General features: G+C 37.6%; 1 protein-coding gene across 6 annotated transcripts in view; it reads left to right on the top strand.

Annotated features, from left to right (window-relative positions):
• Positions 1 to 19,040, top strand: part of DNAI7 (dynein axonemal intermediate chain 7) — a 93,280-nt gene that overhangs the window by 47,962 nt on the left and 26,278 nt on the right. For all 6 annotated transcript variants that reach the window (XM_058443304.1, XM_058443301.1, XM_032159848.2 and 3 more), the window contains 4 exons: positions 139 to 276; positions 4,808 to 4,954; positions 7,534 to 7,637; positions 9,956 to 10,265. In XM_058443304.1, coding sequence (XP_058299287.1) covers positions 139 to 276; positions 4,808 to 4,954; positions 7,534 to 7,637; positions 9,956 to 10,265 — 699 coding nt within the window. The remainder of the gene's footprint in view (positions 1 to 138; positions 277 to 4,807; positions 4,955 to 7,533; positions 7,638 to 9,955; positions 10,266 to 19,040) is intronic.

Here is a 19,040-nt window from a genome sequence, read left to right as displayed (position 1 = left end):
AAGTTACTGGTTAAAGCCATCATGTTTTTATCTAAGTTGGTTAAACTAGGTTACAAGGATTTAACTTCAAAAAAGAAATCATTTAATCTTTGGTTGAATCTTCATCACTGTGAACCTTTAAACATTTTTATTCCACAGTGGAAGCACTACATTCAATGTGATGGGAGTCCTGATCCTTCAGTAGCCCAAGAAATGAACACGTTTATTAGTTTGTGGAAAGAGAAAACAAATGAGACTTTTGAGGAAGTGATTGAGAAGAGTAAAGTAGTGCTAAATGTAGGTATTTATGCATTTTCCTATAAACTGGCTATTACAAATAGTCTGGTATTAACTCAAAATAAAAATAATAGATCATTTGCCAAGTAATAACACTACTGCTTCTGAACCCTTAGCAAAAGAAGTAATTGGTAATCTTTTCATTTTCTTTTTTCTTTTTACAAGTCCTAAGAATTCCTTGCCATATTAGCTAAGGTCAGCATATCATAAAACATTATTTGTCTAATCAAGAAAAAAAATGAAGTTGCATGCATTCATGTAGATAACTCATGTAGTGGGTAATTTTATCCTCAGTTGGAATATTCACTGTTCAGTAATTCAGTACCCATGATATTTAATGTTTACTAGGTGCCAGGTATACACTCTGTTAGACAACAGGGGTGCAAAGACAAATGAGAATATTCTAACTGTTGTTCCTGCAAATAGGATGGTTAGACTAGCCTGAAAAGCTTCCACTTTACAATGCACTTAAAAATACTGGGGGAAAAAGAACTAATTTATTTAAAAAAATTTAAATTCATTGCTCTAATCACAAAAAAGTAAGGTAAAACCTTAGAGGCCATAAAACAATCCAGAAAGTAAGAAAGTCTTGAAGCCAGTGGCTTCCCAGCTAACCAGTTAGTGGCTTAGCTAGCTAACTGCTAGTGGCTTAGCATTGGTTCAAAGGGCCATCAGGAGGCAAAGCCTAGAGTACATACAAGGTGGCAAGTTGAACCAGAGACTCCTATATGGCTAGGAGCCTCAAAAGACGTTATGGATAACAGGAAAAATTTATCGTGCAAAAGGAGATAAGATGTGTTTGGCTTATCTTTAGCTTAGTGAATAAGAAATAAAAATGTCTCCACTAAGAATTTTTATTTATTTATTTATTTAATGTATTTTTTGAGACGGCATCTCGTTCTCTCACCCAGGCTGGAGTGCAGTGGCATGATCTTGGCTTACTGCAACCTCTACCTCCTGGGTTCAAGCAATTCTCATGCCTCAGCCTCCCAATAGCTGGGATTACAGTCATGTACCACCACACCTGGCTAATTTTTGTATTTTTAGTAGAAATGAGGTTTCACCATGTTAGCCAGGATGGTCTCAAACTGCTGACCTCAAATGATCCATCTGCCTCAGCCTCCCAAAGTGCTAGCATTACAGGCATGAGCCACTGCACCCGGCCGAGAATTTTTAATCAGGAGTGAATCAAAAGTTGGAAAAATTTACCAGAAGACAGCACAGAGACAAAGAGATAGAAAATATGAAAGAGCAGTTGACAGGCATGTATGATAGAGTAAGAAGGGCTAGAAATATATGGAAAAGAAGGGATACAGAAGAATGGAAGAGAGACAATATTCAAAGAGATAATGGCTGAAAATTTTCCAGAATTGATGAAAGATGTGAATCCTCACATTCAAGAAGCTCAAGAAATTCTAAGTAAAAAGAAAAACTAGTGTTTATACTTTTAACACTTCTGACAGCAAATGTATGTGGGGTTTTGTCACACCAACCAATTATCCAACTCTCCAGATTCCTACTGAGTGTCCTTCGATCCAGTGCTGGTACTGAGTACTTAGTGCAGACCCCAGTCCCACAAAACTGCCCCTTCCTTCACTTCCAATCACAAGTCCCAGCTTGTCACCTGTACTTCTGATCAGCCTGTTATAAATCAGCCACAAGCCATTGGTCAGGTTATTTGCTGTAATGGCTCACAAAACTCAGGGAAACATTTAGTCACCTTTACTGGCTTATTATAAAGGATATTACAAAGGATACAAGTGAACAACTAGATGAAGAAATACAAGGGGTGAGGTCCATAGGGAGGAGTGTAGAGCTTTCATGCCCTCTTGGGGCACACCACCCTTCCAGCACCTCAATGTGTTCACCAGCCAGAAAGTTCTCTGAACCTCGTTGTTTGAGTTTTTTATGGAAACCTCATTTATGTAGGCATGATTGATTAAATCATTTGCCATTGGCATTTGAGTTCATCTTCATCCCCTCTCCCCATCCTGGAGGCTAGGGAGTGGGGCTGCAAGTTTCAGCCCTCTAATCACATGGTTGGTCCCTCTGACAATCAGCCCCCATCCTCTGAGACTCATCACATTAGCATAAACTCAGGTGAGGTTGAAAAGGGCTTACTATAAATAACAAAAGCTGTTTCTATCATTCCTATCCCTCAAGAAATTCTAAGAAGCTTGTGCCAGGAACTGGGGGCAGAGACCAAATATTTATTTCTTTTTATGTCACATCAAGTTAGGATAAATACATTCACACTTAAACACACTTATATGATAATAGAAACTAGAAGGAATTCACTACTCTTACTCCTGTTATTATCCTTTCATGCTTTTTTGGTCCACTTCCTCACAGTTTTTTGCTTCCTGTCATTGCTGCTGTAGTTTAACTTCTTCATGTTGTCATAAGAGGGTAGAACTGTAGACTCTTTTTAAGCTCATACCATGCATTGCATGACTTAATCTAAACAAGGTTATAAGAGTCATTTAACAAATAAACATAGATTGTGATTTGCTTACAGTCCACTATGAGACCTTAGATGGACCTTACTCTGACTTTCCGTAGACCCAAGGAGTCTCCCGTACAGTCTGAGCTATTTAAATGCCAGGGGATTACTCATACAGTGTTCTTGCTACTACACATCCTGTATACCAGAGAGGCTGCCATGGCATGACGTCAGTTTGGGAATCTGGTACTTTGCAATTAGCAGGGAGGCAGTGGGAAGCAGTACTAGAGTTCACCAGTGATGAGCTGCAAGGGACATCTTCCTGTTACAAGAATGAGGAGTCAGAAGTAATAAATAGCAAAAATGATGAGAAAAGGATAAGTTCAATAACACAGGAGACAGAGCAGGGGAGTAATCACAGCAATAGGAAAGGAAGAAAGCAGAGAGCTGCAGAACAAGTGGAGTTGGATAGCAGTAACAGAAGGAAATGGCCCCGTAGTAAACACCAGTTTCCAAATTTTCAAATTTATTTAATAAACTCTTATACAGTGCTTAATCTATGCCAAGCTTTGGAAATATTAGCTTTCTGAGTTCTCATAATAACACTAGGAGATAGGTACTAAAAACCCCATTTTTCCAATGAGGAAATTGAGGCAATAACTTGCCCAAGACTACACTGCTAGTTGAGAGGTGGCCAGGATTGAAGCCCAGCATTCTTGCTTCAGTCCATACTATCCTACGCTACGATGCTGCCTGTCTTAATTCAGAAAATTTCTATGTATTATCTGTGTCAGTGTTCAAAATTTAATTCTGCCACTTACTAGTTTTTCCTTCATCACACTGTGCCTCAGTTTCATCATCTATAAAATATGCACAGTAACAATATCTACCTCATAGAGTTATAATGAAGAATGAATGCATTAAAACATATACAGCATATAAAACAGTTCCTGGTGCATAGTAAGCATTCAGTAAAAATATTAGTAGTTCTCTTCCATCTCCTCCTGATTGTTGTTATATTTTGTTGTTTTTTCTATTATCTCTCAGTCTTAGGTAATGACAAGTTGCCACTCGTTTATTAACTTGCTCATGAAAGCTCTGTCACACATAGTTAACTGGTAGGTCCGAGGGTTTAATTAGATTCAGAGCCACCATTTTCAGCAAGAAGGCATCATAAGTTATGTTGTGTTCTTCATACTGCATCCTATCAGAAACCATATGATGTTCCATTATTAATTTTTTTTTTTTTTTTTTTTTTTTTGAGACGGAGTCTTGGTGTCTCCCAGGCTGGAGTGCAGTGGTGCAATCTCGGCTCACTGCAAGCTCCGCCTCCCGGATTCACGCCATCCTCCTGACTCAGCCTCCTGAGTAGCTGGGCCTACAGGCGCCCGCCACCACAACTGGCTAATTTTTTGTATTTTTAGTAGAGACGGGGTTTCACCGTGTTAGCCAGGATAGTCTTGATCTCCTGACCTCGTGATCTGCCTGCCTTGGCCTCCCAGAGTGCTGGGCTTACAGGCATGAGCCACTGTGCCCTGCCTCCATTATTAATTTAATGGTGCGAATTTGATCACATGGTTAAGGTGTTTGCCATTAAATCTCCACATTGCAAAGTACATTTTCCCCAATCTGAGGTCAGATACTTTGACACTGGGACAATTATGTGTTCCTCAACAGCTTTTCACCTAATCATTTAGGTAGCCATTGAGGATCTTTATCTGAAGCAGTTATTACACTGGGGATTAAAAAATCGTGATTTGCTAAGTGATCATTGTACCTACATTAGATAGATGGCATTCTTCTGTAAAGAACTGCTCTTTCTTCACCCCACCTTCCCCCTTCATTTCTGAACATCTAACACTATAGACTCATGGATTTTTATTTATTCAGTGTGTTATAATTAATTTTAAGGGAGTTTGGGAGGAAATTTTTGTTTATGATCTTAAATTACAGAATAAATACAGGAAACGTTTCTATATGTTTTGCTAAGGATGTATTCCTCAATTCAAAAGGGGTAAAACATTCCCTTTTTCACTTGTCCTTGACTATTTCTCTGAGTATTAATGCAAATATTATTTTACTTTACAGTTAATTGAGAAATTGAAATTTATTGTATTGGAAACTCCACCAAGTGATTTGCAAGATAAAAATATAATACAGTACCAAGAATCAATTCTACAACTGCAGGAGCTCCTTCATCTTAAATTCAGTGTAGCCACAGAAATACTTCTCAGAGTAAGTGTGATATTTTGCTTATATATTAAGTTTTATAAGAGCTGACATTTTATGTTATAAAATAATCCAGTATTTTTTTAATTGAAAAATCAAGAGATTATGGAAAAGTTATCAGAATAATTTAAAGTACGTATATTTATCCAGATTTAATAACTGATGATATTTTATTTTTAAACATAATTTATTTTGTTTTGTTTTTTAGAGATAGTAAAGATGGGATCTCCCTGTGTTACCCAGGCTGGTCTAAAACTTCTGGACACAAACAGTCTTTCTTCCGTGGCCTCCCAAAGTACTGGGATTACATGTGTGAGCCACTGCTCCCCCTCCAAACATTTTATTTTTAAAGAAATAGAATACTATTTCTATTTGCCATTAAAAGTAATGGCAAAAACCGCAATTACTTTTGCACCAACCTTACTATTATTCTTAGGATAATAATATATAAGGATAGGATAGGAGACCTCATCCTAACATATATATTAGCCAGGCATGGTTTGCCTGTGGTCCCAGCTACTTGGGAGCCTGAGGTGGGAGCATCGCTTGAGCCCAGGAGGTCAGGGCTGCAGTGAACCACTGCACTTCAACTGGGCAACAGAGGCAGACTCTGTCTCAAAAAAATAAAAATAGAAGAAGAAGGAGAAGAAGAAGAAACTATAATGTTATATTTGAAATGGAAATATCAGCACGAACCAGATTTCTTTTTATTCCATAAATAGGATTTGGGATTTCAGTTCTGGGGCAGGAAAAGTGAAAGATGAGGCTGGATTATCTTACTGTGCTAGAAGGCAAGCAAACGCTCAGAGACTAATGACATTGTATGAAAGGGATGCTGTTCCTAAGAGGCTAGCTTAGAAATCCCACTGATCAAATTTGGAATAATTTGAATATCAGAATAATGATTATAATCAATTATAACAACTTGAATAAATAAAAATTGATGAGTTTATAGTGATACTTCAGAAACAAAGGGGGAAGGTGGAGTGAAGAAAGAACAGTTCTTTCCAGTAGAATGCCATCTATCTAATGTGGATGCAGTGATCAGTTAGGAAATCACCATTTTTCAATCCCCAGTGTAATAACTATTTCAAATAAGGATCCTCAGTTAGGAAATCACCATTTTTCAATCCCCAGTGTAATAACTATTTCAAATAAGGATCCTCAATGGCTACCTAAGTGATTAGGTGAAAAGCTGTTGAGGAATACATAATTCTCCTAGTGCCAAAGTATTTGACCTCAGATTGGGGAAAATGTACTTTGCAATGGGTAGATTTGGTGGTCAGCACCTTAAGCAAGTGATCAAGTTCATATCATTAATAGTGGAACATCATATGTCTTCTGATAGGATGCAGTATGAAGAATACAGCATAACCTATGATGCCTCCTTGCTGAAAATGGTGGATCTGAATCCAGTTAAACCCCTAGACTTTCCAGTGTACAAAAATAAAGAGGATAGAGGAGCAAGTTAAACAATGCCATGAGGAAACAATAATAGAAATCCACAATGTGGGACAGTTCTACAAGACAATTGTCCTGAACCCTTCAAAAAGTTAGTTTCAGAAAACAAAAAGTGTGCAGGAATAATCACACTTAAAAAAATTAATAATAAATGTAATCTTCAACATTTTAAAGTTTTTACATTCTAGCAACCACATACTGACTTACTCAAACCCTTTATGACAGCTGATTTCTTGAGCAATAGGCATCAAACTGTTAGTTTTCATTTTAAAATTCTTAAGAACATACTTGAATTTTATGATTAATGTTGGATATTAAGTATTAGACTAGTGAAAACATGACTCATCTGGATTTTATAAGCTAGATATTTTGCTTTCTAAACTTTATGTGTTTGGAGATAGGTTAACTTTTGCAGTAGAATAGTCTACATTATAATAAGATACAGATAAAGCAGCATGTGTATAGTTAAAATGAAAAGTCATGATTCTGATGTTATGACTGAGAAAGGTAACATAATATTAATCCACAGGTGCTACCTGGAAATGTAGAAGCAACTTTATTTTTCACTTTCCTGAGACCCACTCTCGCTCTGTCACCCAGGCTAGAGTGCATGGTGCAATCATGGCTCACTGCAGCCTCAACCTCCCAGACTCAAGCAATCCTTCCACCTAGGATCCTCCCAGCTCCCAAGTAGCTGGGACTACAGGTGCACACCACCACACCCAGCTAATTTTTTGTAGAGATGGGGGGTCTCATTATGTTGCCCAGGCTTTTCTTGAACTCCTAGGCTCAAATGATCCTTACGACTTGGCCTACCAAAGTGCTCAGATTACAGGTATGAGCCACCTCACCCAACCTAAGCGCAACTTTAATTCTTAGCCACCTTAGGAGAAACTGAATGGAAAAAGGAGATGCATATTTAAGTAAGTAAATACGTTTGCATCCTTTTAGAGAATTTTTTAAAACAATTCTTTGCCATGTTGATTGAACCTTATTTTTACCCAAGTTACTCTGTTAGGTGATTAATAAAGGGAATCCAACACATAAGTGATAAAGTAATTTATCTACGTTGTATAATTTATGAGGCCTGTGGCCCTTTATAATGTTTTCTTTTTCTCTTACAGCAAGCTAGTACTTTGGCAGATCTGGACAGTGGAAATATGGAAAAAGTCATTAAAGATGAAAACATTACTCTGTATGTGTGGGCAAACCTCAAGAAGAATCCAAGGTACCCTTGTGAATAATACTTTCCCTGTAGGTGGAAAAAAAGACATTGAGCCACATCATGATTGCCAGACAGATGCCTATTGCATAGCAGCATGGTGTGTTTGGAAAAGCCCATTTCAGGAAGTTAGCCCACTAAGGGTTGAATCAGAAACCCGCCATTTTCTTACACAAGTTACTTTGTTGAGCTTCAGTATATCATCAATAAAATGATGATTGTGTCACTTAATAGGATTGGATTGAAGATTAAACATTAGTGCATGTAAAAGTTATAGCACAGTGTTTATTACAAATATACACTCATTAAATGCCAGGTCTTCCTCTTCTCTTTACCCACTTAACTCCTCTGCCCTCCAAAAAAGTAGAAGTGGTAGGTACTTTCTTTTTCTTTCTTTTTTGAGACACAATCTTGCTCTGTTGTCCAGGCTGGAGTGCAGTGGTGTGATCTTGGCTCACTACAACCTTTGCCTCCTGGGTTCAAGCGATTCTTTGTGCCTCAGCCTCCTGAGTAGCCGGGATTACAGGTGCGCGCCACCACACCTGGCTAATTCGTTTGCATTTTTAGTAGAGACGGGGTTTCACCATGTTGGTCAGGTTGGTCTCAAACTCCTGACCTCAAGTGATCAGCCGGCCTCGGCCTTCCGAAGTGCTGGGATTACAGGCGTGAGCCACTGCGCCTGGCTAATAGGTACTTTCTATATGGCAATCTGGATTTTCTTTTTCATGTATCTTTGTGAACTGTTAAAAATAATAGGTTTTCTTTTCTTTTTGTTTTTTTTTTTTTTTGAGACAGAGTTTTGCTCTTGTTGCCCAGGCTGGAGTGCAATGGCGCAATCTTGGCTCACTGCAACCTCTGCCTCCTGTGTTCAAGCGATTCTCCTGCCTCAGCCTCCCAAGTAGCTGGGATTACAGGCATGCGCCACCACGCCTGGCTAATTTTGTATTTTTAGTAGAGACGTGGTTTCTCCATGTTAGTCAGGCTGGTCTCAAACTCCCGACCTCAGGTGATCTGTGTGTCTCGGCCTCCCAAAGTGCTGGGATTACAGGTGTGAGCCACTGCGCCCGGCAAAAAATAATAGGTTTTCATATGTGTATTTCTTGGACATTTAAGTGCTATTTCCCCAATAGTTTTCAACAAACATCTTTCTGAGGAATGTGATGATGGCAAATTCATGATCACTTGGTTGCTGCTTGATCTTTAAACATTTTAAGTTACTTGCATTAGTATAGCAGTGAGTTTTAGAGAAAAATTACCAGAATTAAAATTAGAAGGCCTAGGTGTTCTGGTCCTACCTCTGAAAAGACTAGCCATGTGACATTTAAAAAAAACTGGACTTTATTTTTGATATTTAGTAAAAGGGAAGAACAAAATATTTCCCAAGTTCCTTCCATTTGCTATGAAAAAGAAAAAAACCAACTTTTTGGTTTACATCTAATCAGAGACAATATAGTAACCTTTCTCATTGTAAAATATGTCAAGTACAGAAAAGTTAAGGAAATTACCCTGTATAGTTTTAAAAGAATAAAAATAAAATGAATAGCTGTGTACTCACTACCCAGGTTTAAGAGGAGAATTAGGTGGTATCTTTTACGAGATAAGGAATAGTGCAAGCAGAACAAGTTTCACTTTGATGATGACTGGGGTGGGGGTTGTAAGGATGATGAGTTTGGTGCTGAACTGGCTGTGTTTGAAGTACTTATAAGATATCAAAATGCAACTGGCTGAAGGCATTGAGAGAAATCTGAGGTGTGGTATATTTTGAGAAGTCTTCAACATATAGACCAATGGTTCTTCACTTTTCGGGAGTCATAGATTCTTCCGAATGTCAGGTAATTACAGATGCTTGCACTTGTGGAAGGGCATTTTTGGACCTCTTAAAGTCCATTCAGAGATGCATCATACCCCTACCCAACCCTAGGAAAAATAAAGCTCATATTACAAACCTGATAGTGTAGATAGTAATTGAGGCCACAGAAGTAACAATATCCAGAGAGTGTGTGTTGAGGGAGAGGAGAAAGAGGGCTGAGGATGGAGCACTGAGTAGTATCAACATTGAAGGGATGGTTAGGAAGAAGGCCATATAGAGGAGACAGAAGGAACTTCAGAGATGGAGAAGACTGTGGGATTATGGATCCCAATAAACTGTTTTGAGAAGGATAGCATCAGCAACTTGGTCCAAATGCTGCAAAGAAAGCACATATGATCAGACTCAAAATTGGAGCAAAATTAAAGTGAAGAGAAATACTGCTTAAGTATAAATTTGACACAGATCTAGAGTTTCCTAGGGTCTCATCTTTTTTATTGTAATTAATTATTAACAGGCACAGAAGTGTCAGATTCTCTGAAACACAAATTGGATTTGAGATTCCAAGGATATTAGCAACAAGTGACATTGCTGTACGACTCCTGCATACCCACTATGATCATGTTTCTGCACTGCACCCTGTTTCAACACCATCAAAAGAACACACTTCTGCAGTAACTGAGCTTGTCAAAGATATTAAGAATGTAGAAAAAGCAATCAGCAAAGAGGTCGAAGAAGAGTCCAAACAACAAGAAAGAGGGTCTCACTTAATTCAGGAGGAAGAAATAAAAGTTGAGGAGGAACAAGGTGATATTGAAGTGAAAATGGTAGGACACATTTAAATATACACATTTTTTTTTCATGCAACATGTGTTATTAGATTACCTTAAAGTATTCTCAAGATTTTTCCTAAACAACTAGAAATTGTCTGGGAGCTACTTTCTTGCCAGTGCCTCAATTTTTAATGTGTATCTTTTTCTTGCCTTCCATTAATAGTCAATTAATAGTTGAGCCACTAGCTTCAATAGCCTAAAGTTCAGCACAGGAATTGCTTATTTTTGTATTAGGTACACAACTGGGCAGCTTTGATGCCATTTAATTTTTGTATATTTATTTATTTATTTATTTTTTGAGACAGAGTCTTGCTCTATGGTCCAGGCTGGAGTGCAGTGGCGCAATCTTGGCTCACTGCAAGCTCCGCCTCCCAGGTTCACGCCATTCTCCTGCCTCAGCCTGCCAAGTAGCTGGGACTACAGGCTCCCGCCACCATGCCTGGCTAATTTTGTGTATTTTTAGTAGAGACGGGGTTTCACCGTGTTAGCCAGGATGGTCTCGATCTCCTGACCTCGTGATCCACCAGCCTCAGCCTCCCAAAGTGCTGGGATTACAGGCGTGAGCCACCACGCCCGGCCTTTGTATATTTATTATATATTTCAAACTCAAGGGAACTTGCCATTAAATGGAAACTTAGAGTAAATAATCTTATATTACCCTGTTATTTCCTCAGTTTTTGGTTTTGTAAGAAATAATTTTACAAAGTAAAAATTAGTTTTCTTAAAATATTACACTCTTCTCTGAAAATTTGACATCTTTAGATATAGCTTTTGACCAATTTAATAATCATATTCCTTTAGTTAGCTTCTTCTCTTTTTTCTGTAGGCAAGATTGTCAAGCTACTTATTTATGTTAGAAAAAAATGTCTCTTAAGAATTTAATAATACTTTCTCAGAGCTAAGCAGATTCTTTGTTTAATAGCCTATTTGCATGTTATGAGGGACCAAAAAAATCTCGTTTTCTGACAAGTGCTTAAGACATGAAATGTATTGGTTTATTGATTTATTTTCTTTAAACACAGGAAAGGATTAAGGATTAGATTGAATACAAATTTAAAATCAGAATAGGAATTATTACATACTCTAAGAACACGTGATTTATTAAGAATTCAATTTAAAATATTACACTGGTATCAAAAATTATAGGCCGGGCCTGGTGGCTCACGCCTATAATCCCAGCACTTTGAGGTCAGGAGTTCGAGACCAGCCTGGCCAACATGGTGAAACCCTGTCTCTACTAAAAATACAGAAAATTAGCCGGGCATGGTGGTGTATACCTGTAATCCCAGCTACTTGGGAGGCTGAGACAAGATAATTGCTTCAACCCGTTGCAGTGAGCCGAGATCGTGCCATTGCACTTCAGCCTGAGTGACAGAGTGAGACTTTGTCTCAAAAAAAAAAAAAAAAAAAATTATGAAGACTCTAGCAATGTAGAAAAATGGATATGACATAATGCTAAGTATAAAAAAATTGTATTTAGAAAATTTTAAAGGAATAGAAAGAGAACCAGAATCTGTGATAGTGATTTTTTAGGAGGAGGAAGGGTGTTTTTCCTTTTAAAATGTTTTTTGGGCAATAAGATAGTTTTTAAAATAAAAATTTCATGTGAACTCAGGTAATTTAGAAGCTTTACTAGAGACAATAGTATTTCCAGTTCTCTTCCCTTTCCTGGAATATGGAAGGATTATACTCCTTTTCACGTTGAAGCTAGGCATGACCATGTGACTTACTTTAGCTAATAAGATGTGATTAGACATGACAAACTCATTTCCAAGGGGGAAAAAAAAAGAATGGGTAAATAGGTCTTGGACTTATCATTGTTTCAATATGGAGTAAAATACAAAATTAAACCCCATTAACCTAAAATAAAATTAGGGAGGATTTGTGATTTTATATTCCTGAAAACAATCTATCAGTATTTTACATAAGAATTTCATGTTATTGATTTTAAAATTGTGAAATAATAATTTGAAACCAAATAATTTGAACTATTACTTGCATTTACATGGCTAAAGCAATTTTTTCTTATGCATCTATCTCAAAGTGGCCTCATATAGTAATAATTCATTATAGTTCTGTTAATTTTGGCAGTAGTTTTTTTTTTATTTCAAAAGGTTTTTGGGGAACAAGTGGCATTTGGTTACATGGATAAGTTCTTTAGTGATGATTTCTAAGATTTTGGTGCCCCCATTATCTGAGCAGTGGACACCGTACCCATCATGTAGTCTTTTATCCCTCATCCCCCTCCCACCCTTCCCTTGAGTCCCCAAAGTCCATTGTATCATTCTTACGCATTTGCGTCCTCATAGCTTAGCTCCCACTTATAAGTGAGAACATGTGATGTTTGGTTTTCTATTCCTGGGTTACTTCACTTACAATAATGGTCTCCAGTTCCATCCAGGTTGCTGCAAATGCCATTATTTCGTTCTTTTTTATGGCTGAGTGGTATTCCATGGTACACATATACCTCATTTTCTTTATCCACTTGTTGATTGCTGGGCATTTGGGCTGGTTGCATGTTTTTGCAATTGCAAATTGTCCTGCTATAAACATGCATGTGCGAGTGTCCTTTTCATATGACTTATTTTCCTCTGGGCAGATACCCAGTACTGGGATTGCTGGATCAAATGGTAGATCTACTTTTAGTTTTTTCAGGAATGTATTAGTTTACATTCCCACCATCAGTGTAAAAGTGTTCTCTTTTCACCACATCCACTCAAATATCTATTATTTTTTTATTTTTAAATTATGGCCTTTTTTTTTTCCTTTTTTGAGACAGAGTCTCACTCTGTCACTCAGGCTGAAGAGCAGTGGCATGATCTCAGCTCACTGCAACCTCCGCCTCCCAGGTTCAAGCAATTCTCTTGCCTCAGACTCCCAAGTAGCTGGGATTACAGGTACGTGCCACCGTGCCTGGCTAATTTTCTGTATTTTTAGTAGACACAGGGTTTCACCATGTTAGCCAGGATGGTCTCGATCTCCTGACCTCATGGTCCACCTGTCTTGGCCTCCCAAAGTGCTGGGATAACAGGCGTGAGCCACCGCACCGTGCCAATTATGGCCATTTTTGCAGGAGTGAGGTAGTATCACATTGTGGTTTTGGATTTCCTTAATAATTAGTAATGTTGAGCATTTTTTCTTACGTTTCTTGGCGATTTGTATATCTTCTTTTGAGAATTGTCTATTCAGGTCCTTAGCCCACTTTTTGATGGGATTATTATTTTCTTGCTGATTTGTTTGAGTTCCTTATAGATTGTGGATATTCTGCATCTAATAATCTTTGTTAGATCCATAGATTGTGAAGATTTTCTCCTGCCTGTGGGTTGTCTGTTTACTCTGCTGATTATTTCTTTTGCTATGCAGAAGCTTTTTAGTTTAGGTATCATCTATTTATCATTGTTGTTTTTGCATTTGCTTTTGGACTCTTTTTCATGAAGTCTTTGCCTAAGCTAATGTCTAGAAGGGTTGCTCCAATGTTATTTTCTATAATTTTTATGGTTTCAGGTCTTAGATTTAAGTCTTTGATTCATTTGGAGTTGATTTTTGTATAAGGTGAGAGATGAGGATTCAGTTTCATTCTTCTATACATGGCTTGCCCATTATTTCAGCACCATTTGTTCAATCGGGTGTCCTTTCCCCCACTTTGTTTTTGTTTGCTTTGTCAAAGATCAGTTGACTGTAAGTATTTGCCTTTATTTCCAGGTTCTCTGTTCTGTTCCATTGGTCTATATGCCTATTTTTATACCAGTACCATGCTGTTTTGGTGACTATAGCTTAATAGTATAGTTTGAAGTCAGGTAATGCAATGCCTCCAGATTTGTTCTTTTTGCTTAGTCTTGGTTTGGCTATGTGGGCTCTTTTTTGGTTTCATATGAATTTTAGGATTTTTTTTTCTAGTTCCGTGAAGAATGATGATGATGGTATTTTGATGGGAATTGCATTGAATTTGTGGATTGGTTTTGGCAGTATGGTCATTTTCACAATGTGATTCTACCCACCCATGAGCATGGGATGTATTTCCATTTGTTTGTGACATCTGTGATTTCTTTCAGCAGTGTTTTGTAGTTTTCCTCGTAGAGGTCTTTCAGCTCCTTGGTTAGGTACATTCCTAAGTATTTTATTTATTATTTATTTTTGCAACTACTGTAAAAGGGGCTGAGTTCTTGATTTGATTCTCAGCTTGGTCACTGTTGGTGTATAGCAGTGCTACTGATTTGTGTACGTTGATTTTGTATGCTGAAACTTTACTGAATTCATTTATCATATCTAGGAGCTTTTAGGATGTGTCTTTAGGGTTTTCTAGGTGTACAGTCATATATCATCAGCAAACAATGAGAGTTTGACTTCCCCTTTACTGATTTGGATGCCCTTCATTTTTTTATCTTGTCTGATTGCTCTGGCTAGGACTTCCAGTACTATGTTGAATAGAAGTGGTGAAAGTGGGCATCCTTGTCTTGTTCCAGTTCTCAGGGGTAATGCTTTCAATGTTTCCCTATTCAGTATAATGTTGGCTGTGGGTTTGTCATAGATGGCTTTTATTAGCTTAAGGCATTTCCATTCTATGCCAATTTTGCTGAGAGTTGTAATCATAAAGAGATGCTGGATTTTGTCAGATGCATTGTTTTTAATTCTATGTGGTATATCACATTTATTGACTTCCACATGTTAAACCGTTTCTGCATCTATGGTATGAAACCCACTTGATCATGATGAATTATCTTTTTAAAAAAGTTTATTCATTATTATATACTTTAAGTTCTGGGATACATGTGCAGAATATGCAGGTTTGTTACATAGATATACACGTGACATGGTAGTTTGCTGCACCCATCAACCTGTCATCTACATTAGGTATTTCTCCTAATGCTATCCTTCCCCTATCCCCCCATCCCCCGACAGGCCCCAGTGTGTGATATTCCCCTCCCTGTGTCCATGTGTTCTCATCATTCAACTCCCACTTATGAGTGAGAACATGCAGTGTTTGGTTTTCTGTTCTTGTGTTAGTTTGCTGAGAACGATGGTTTCCAGCTTCATCCATGTCCCTGCAAAGGATATGAACTCATCCTTTTTTATGGCTGCATGAATTATCTTTTTGATATGCTGTTGGATTTGGTTAGCTAATATTTTGTTGAGGATTTTTACATCTATGTTCATTAGGGATATTGATCTGTAGTTTCCTTTCTTGTTATACCTTTTCCTGGTTTTGGTATTAGGGTGATACTGGTTCCATGGAATGATTTAGGAAGGATTCCCTCTTTCTCTATCTTTTGGAATAGTGTCAATAGGATTGGTACCAGTTTTTCTTTGAATGCCTGATAGAATTCAGCTGTGAATCCATCTGGTTCTGGACTTTTTTTTTATTGGCAATTTTTTTTTAATTACCATTTCAGTCTTGCTGCTTGCCATTGATCTGTTCAGAGCTTCTATTTATTTCTGTTTTAATCTAGGAGAGTTGTATATTTCCAGGAATCTATTCATCTGCTTTAAGTTTTCTGGTTTGTGTGCATAAAGGTGTTCATAGTAGCCTTGAATGATCTTTTGTATTTCTGTGCTATCAATTGTAGTATCTCTCATTTTGTTTCTAATTGAGTTTATTTGAATCTTCTCTCTTCTTTTCTTAGTTAATCTCACTAATGGTCTGTCGATTTTGTTTATCTTTTCAAAAAACCAGATTTTTATCTCATTTATCTTTTGTATTTTTTTTGTTTCAATTTCATTTAGTTCTGCTCTGATCTTAGCTATTTCTTTTCTTCTGCTTTGTTTGGGTTTGGTTTGTTCTTTTTTCTCTAGTTCCTTGAGGTGTGTCTTCAGATTATCTATTTGTGCTCTTTCAGAGTTTTTGATTTAGGTATTTAATACCATGAATTTTCCTCTTAGCATCACTTTTGCTGTATCCCAGAGGTTTTAATAGGTTTTGTCACTATTATCGTTCAGTTCAAAGAATTTTTAAATTTCTTTGAAATTTTGATTTTATTGTTGACCTAATGATTGTTTAGGAGCAGATTATTTAATTTTCATGTATTTGCATGGTTTTGAGGGTTCCTTTTAAAGTTGATTTCCAATTTTATTCCCTGTGGTCTGAGAGAATACTGAATATAATTTTGATTTTCTTAAATTTATTTATTTGAGACCAAGTCTTACTCTGTCGCCAGGCTGGAGTGCAGTGGCGTGATCTCGGCTCACTGCAGTCTCTGCCTCCTGGGTTCCAGTGATTCTCCTGCTTCAGCCTCCTGGGTAGCTGGGATTATGGGCAAATGCCACCATGCTCAGCTATTTTTTGTATTTTTAGTAGAGACAGAGTTGCACCATTTGGCCCAGCTGGTCTCCAACTCCTGATCTAAGGTGATCCGCCAGTCTTGGCCTCCAAAACTGCTGGGATTACAGGTATGAGCCACTGTGCCTGGCCCGATTTTCTTAAATTTATTGAGACTTGTTTTGTGGCCTCTCGTATGGTATATCTTGGATAATGTTCCTTGAGCTGATGAATAATAGAATGTATATTCTGCAGTGGTTGAGTAGAGTGTTGTGTAAATATGTGTTAAGTCCATTTGTTCTAGGGTGTAGTTTTGTTTTTGTTTTTTTTCCATTTTCTGTCTTGATGACCTGTCTAGTGCTGTCAGTGTTGGAGTCCCCCACTATTATTGTGTTGCCATCTATCTCATTTCTTAGGTCTAGTAGTAATTGTTTTATACATTTGGGAACTCCAGTGTTAGGTGCATATATATTTAGGATTGTAATATTTTCCTGTTGGACTAGACCTTTTATCATTATGCAGTGTCCCTCTTTGTCTTTTTAAACTACTGTTGTTTATAGTCTGTTTTATCTGATATAAGACCAGCTACTCCTGCTTGCTTTTGGTGTCCATTTGCATGGAATATCTTTTTCCACATCTTTACTTTAAGTTTATGTGACTCTTTATGTGTTAGGTGAGTCTCTTGGAGACAACAGGTTCTTGGTTGGTGAATTCTTATCCATTCTGTGGTTCCGTATCTTTTAAGTGGAGCATTTAGGCCATTTACATCCAATGTTAGTATTGAGATGTGAGGTACTATTCTATTCATTGTGCTAGTTGTTGCCTAAATATATTATTTTTTTGTTTGTTTTGTTTTTACGTTGTGTTATTGTTTTATAGGCTCTGTGAGATTTATGCTTTAAGGAGGTTCTGTTTTGGTATATTTTGAGGTTTTGTTTCAAGATTTATAACTCCTTTTAGCAATTCTTGTAGTGCTGACTTAGTGGTAAATCCTCTTAGCATTTGTTTGTCTGAAAAAGACTTTATCTTTCCTTCATTTTTGAAGCTTAGTTTTGCTGGATACAAAATTCTTGGCTGATAATTATTTTGTTTAAGGAGGCTAAAGATAGGACCCCAATCCCTTCTAGCATGTAGGGTTTCAGCTGAGAAATCTGCTTTTAATCTTTTGCCTCGGATTTCTTTTTTTTTTTTTTTAATTATACTTTAGGTTTTAGGGTACATGTGCACAATGTGCAGGTTTGTTACATATGTATCCATGTGCCATGTTGATTTCCTGCACCCATTAACTCCTCATTTAGCATTAGGTATATCTCCTAATGCTGTCCCTCCCCACTCCCCCCACCCCACAACAGTGCCCGGAGTGTGATGTTCCCCTTCCGGTGTCCATGAGTTCTCATTGTTCAATTCCCACCTATGAGTGAGAACATGCGGTGTTTGCCTCAGATTTCTTAAGATTTTTTCCTTTGTCTTGACTTTAGATAACCTGATGACTGTGTGCCTAGGTGATTATCTTTTTACGGTAAATTTCCCAGGCATTATTTGAGCTTCTTGTGTTTGGATATCTAGATTTCTGGCAAAAACCAGGGAAGTTTTCCTTGACTATTCTTTCAAACATATTTTCTGAGCTTTTAGATTTCTCTTCTTCCTTGGGAACACCAGTTATTCTTTGATTTGGTTGTTTACATAATCCCAGACTTCTTGGAGGCTTTGTTCATTTTTTAAAATTCTTTTTTCTTTGTCTTTGTTGGATTGGGTTAATAATTCAAAAGCCTTGTCTCCAAGCTTTGAAGTTCTTTCTTCTATTTCTTTAGTTCTATTGTTGAAAACTTTCCAGTGTATTTTGCGTTTCTCTAAGTGTGTCGTTCTCTTCCAGAAGTTGTGATTGTTTTTTATTTATGCTATCTATTTCTCTGGAGATTTTTTTATCCATCGCTGTATCGTTTTTACAATTTCTCTAAGTTGGTTTTCACCTCTGATGACTCCTTGAGTAGCCTAATAATCGGCCTTCTGAATTCTTTTTGTGGCAATTCAGAGATTTTTTCTTGGTTTGGATCTACTGCTGGTGAGCTGGTGTGATCTTTTGGGGGTGTTAAAGAACCTTGCCTTTTCATATTACCAGAATTGTTTTTCTGGTTCCTACTCACTTGGGTAGACTATATGAGAGGAAAGATCTGGGGCTCAAGGGCTGCTTTTCAGATTCGTTTGTCCCACAGGGTGATCCCTTGATGTGCTCTCCCCCTTCCCCTGCAGATGAGGCTTCCTGAGAGCCAGACTGCAGTTATTATTATTACTTTTCTGGGTCTAGCCACCCACTGGAGCTACTGCGCTCCAGGTTGGTATTGCGGAGTGTCTGCAAAGAGTCCTGTAATGTGATTCATCTTCAGGGCTCTCAACTGTGGATACCAGAACCTGCTCTAGTGGAGGTAGCAGGGGAATGAAGTGGACTCTGTGAGGGTTCTTGGTTGTAGTTTTGTTTAGGGCACTGGTTTTCTCAAATGCTGGCTGTTCGTTGGCCT

The sequence above is a fragment of the Hylobates moloch genome, unplaced genomic scaffold (assembly GCF_009828535.3).
Source record: "Hylobates moloch isolate HMO894 unplaced genomic scaffold, HMol_V3 SCAFFOLD_8, whole genome shotgun sequence".
NCBI classification, from domain to species: Eukaryota; Metazoa; Chordata; class Mammalia; order Primates; family Hylobatidae; genus Hylobates; species Hylobates moloch.
This window is presented reverse-complemented; position numbering and strand designations above follow the sequence as displayed.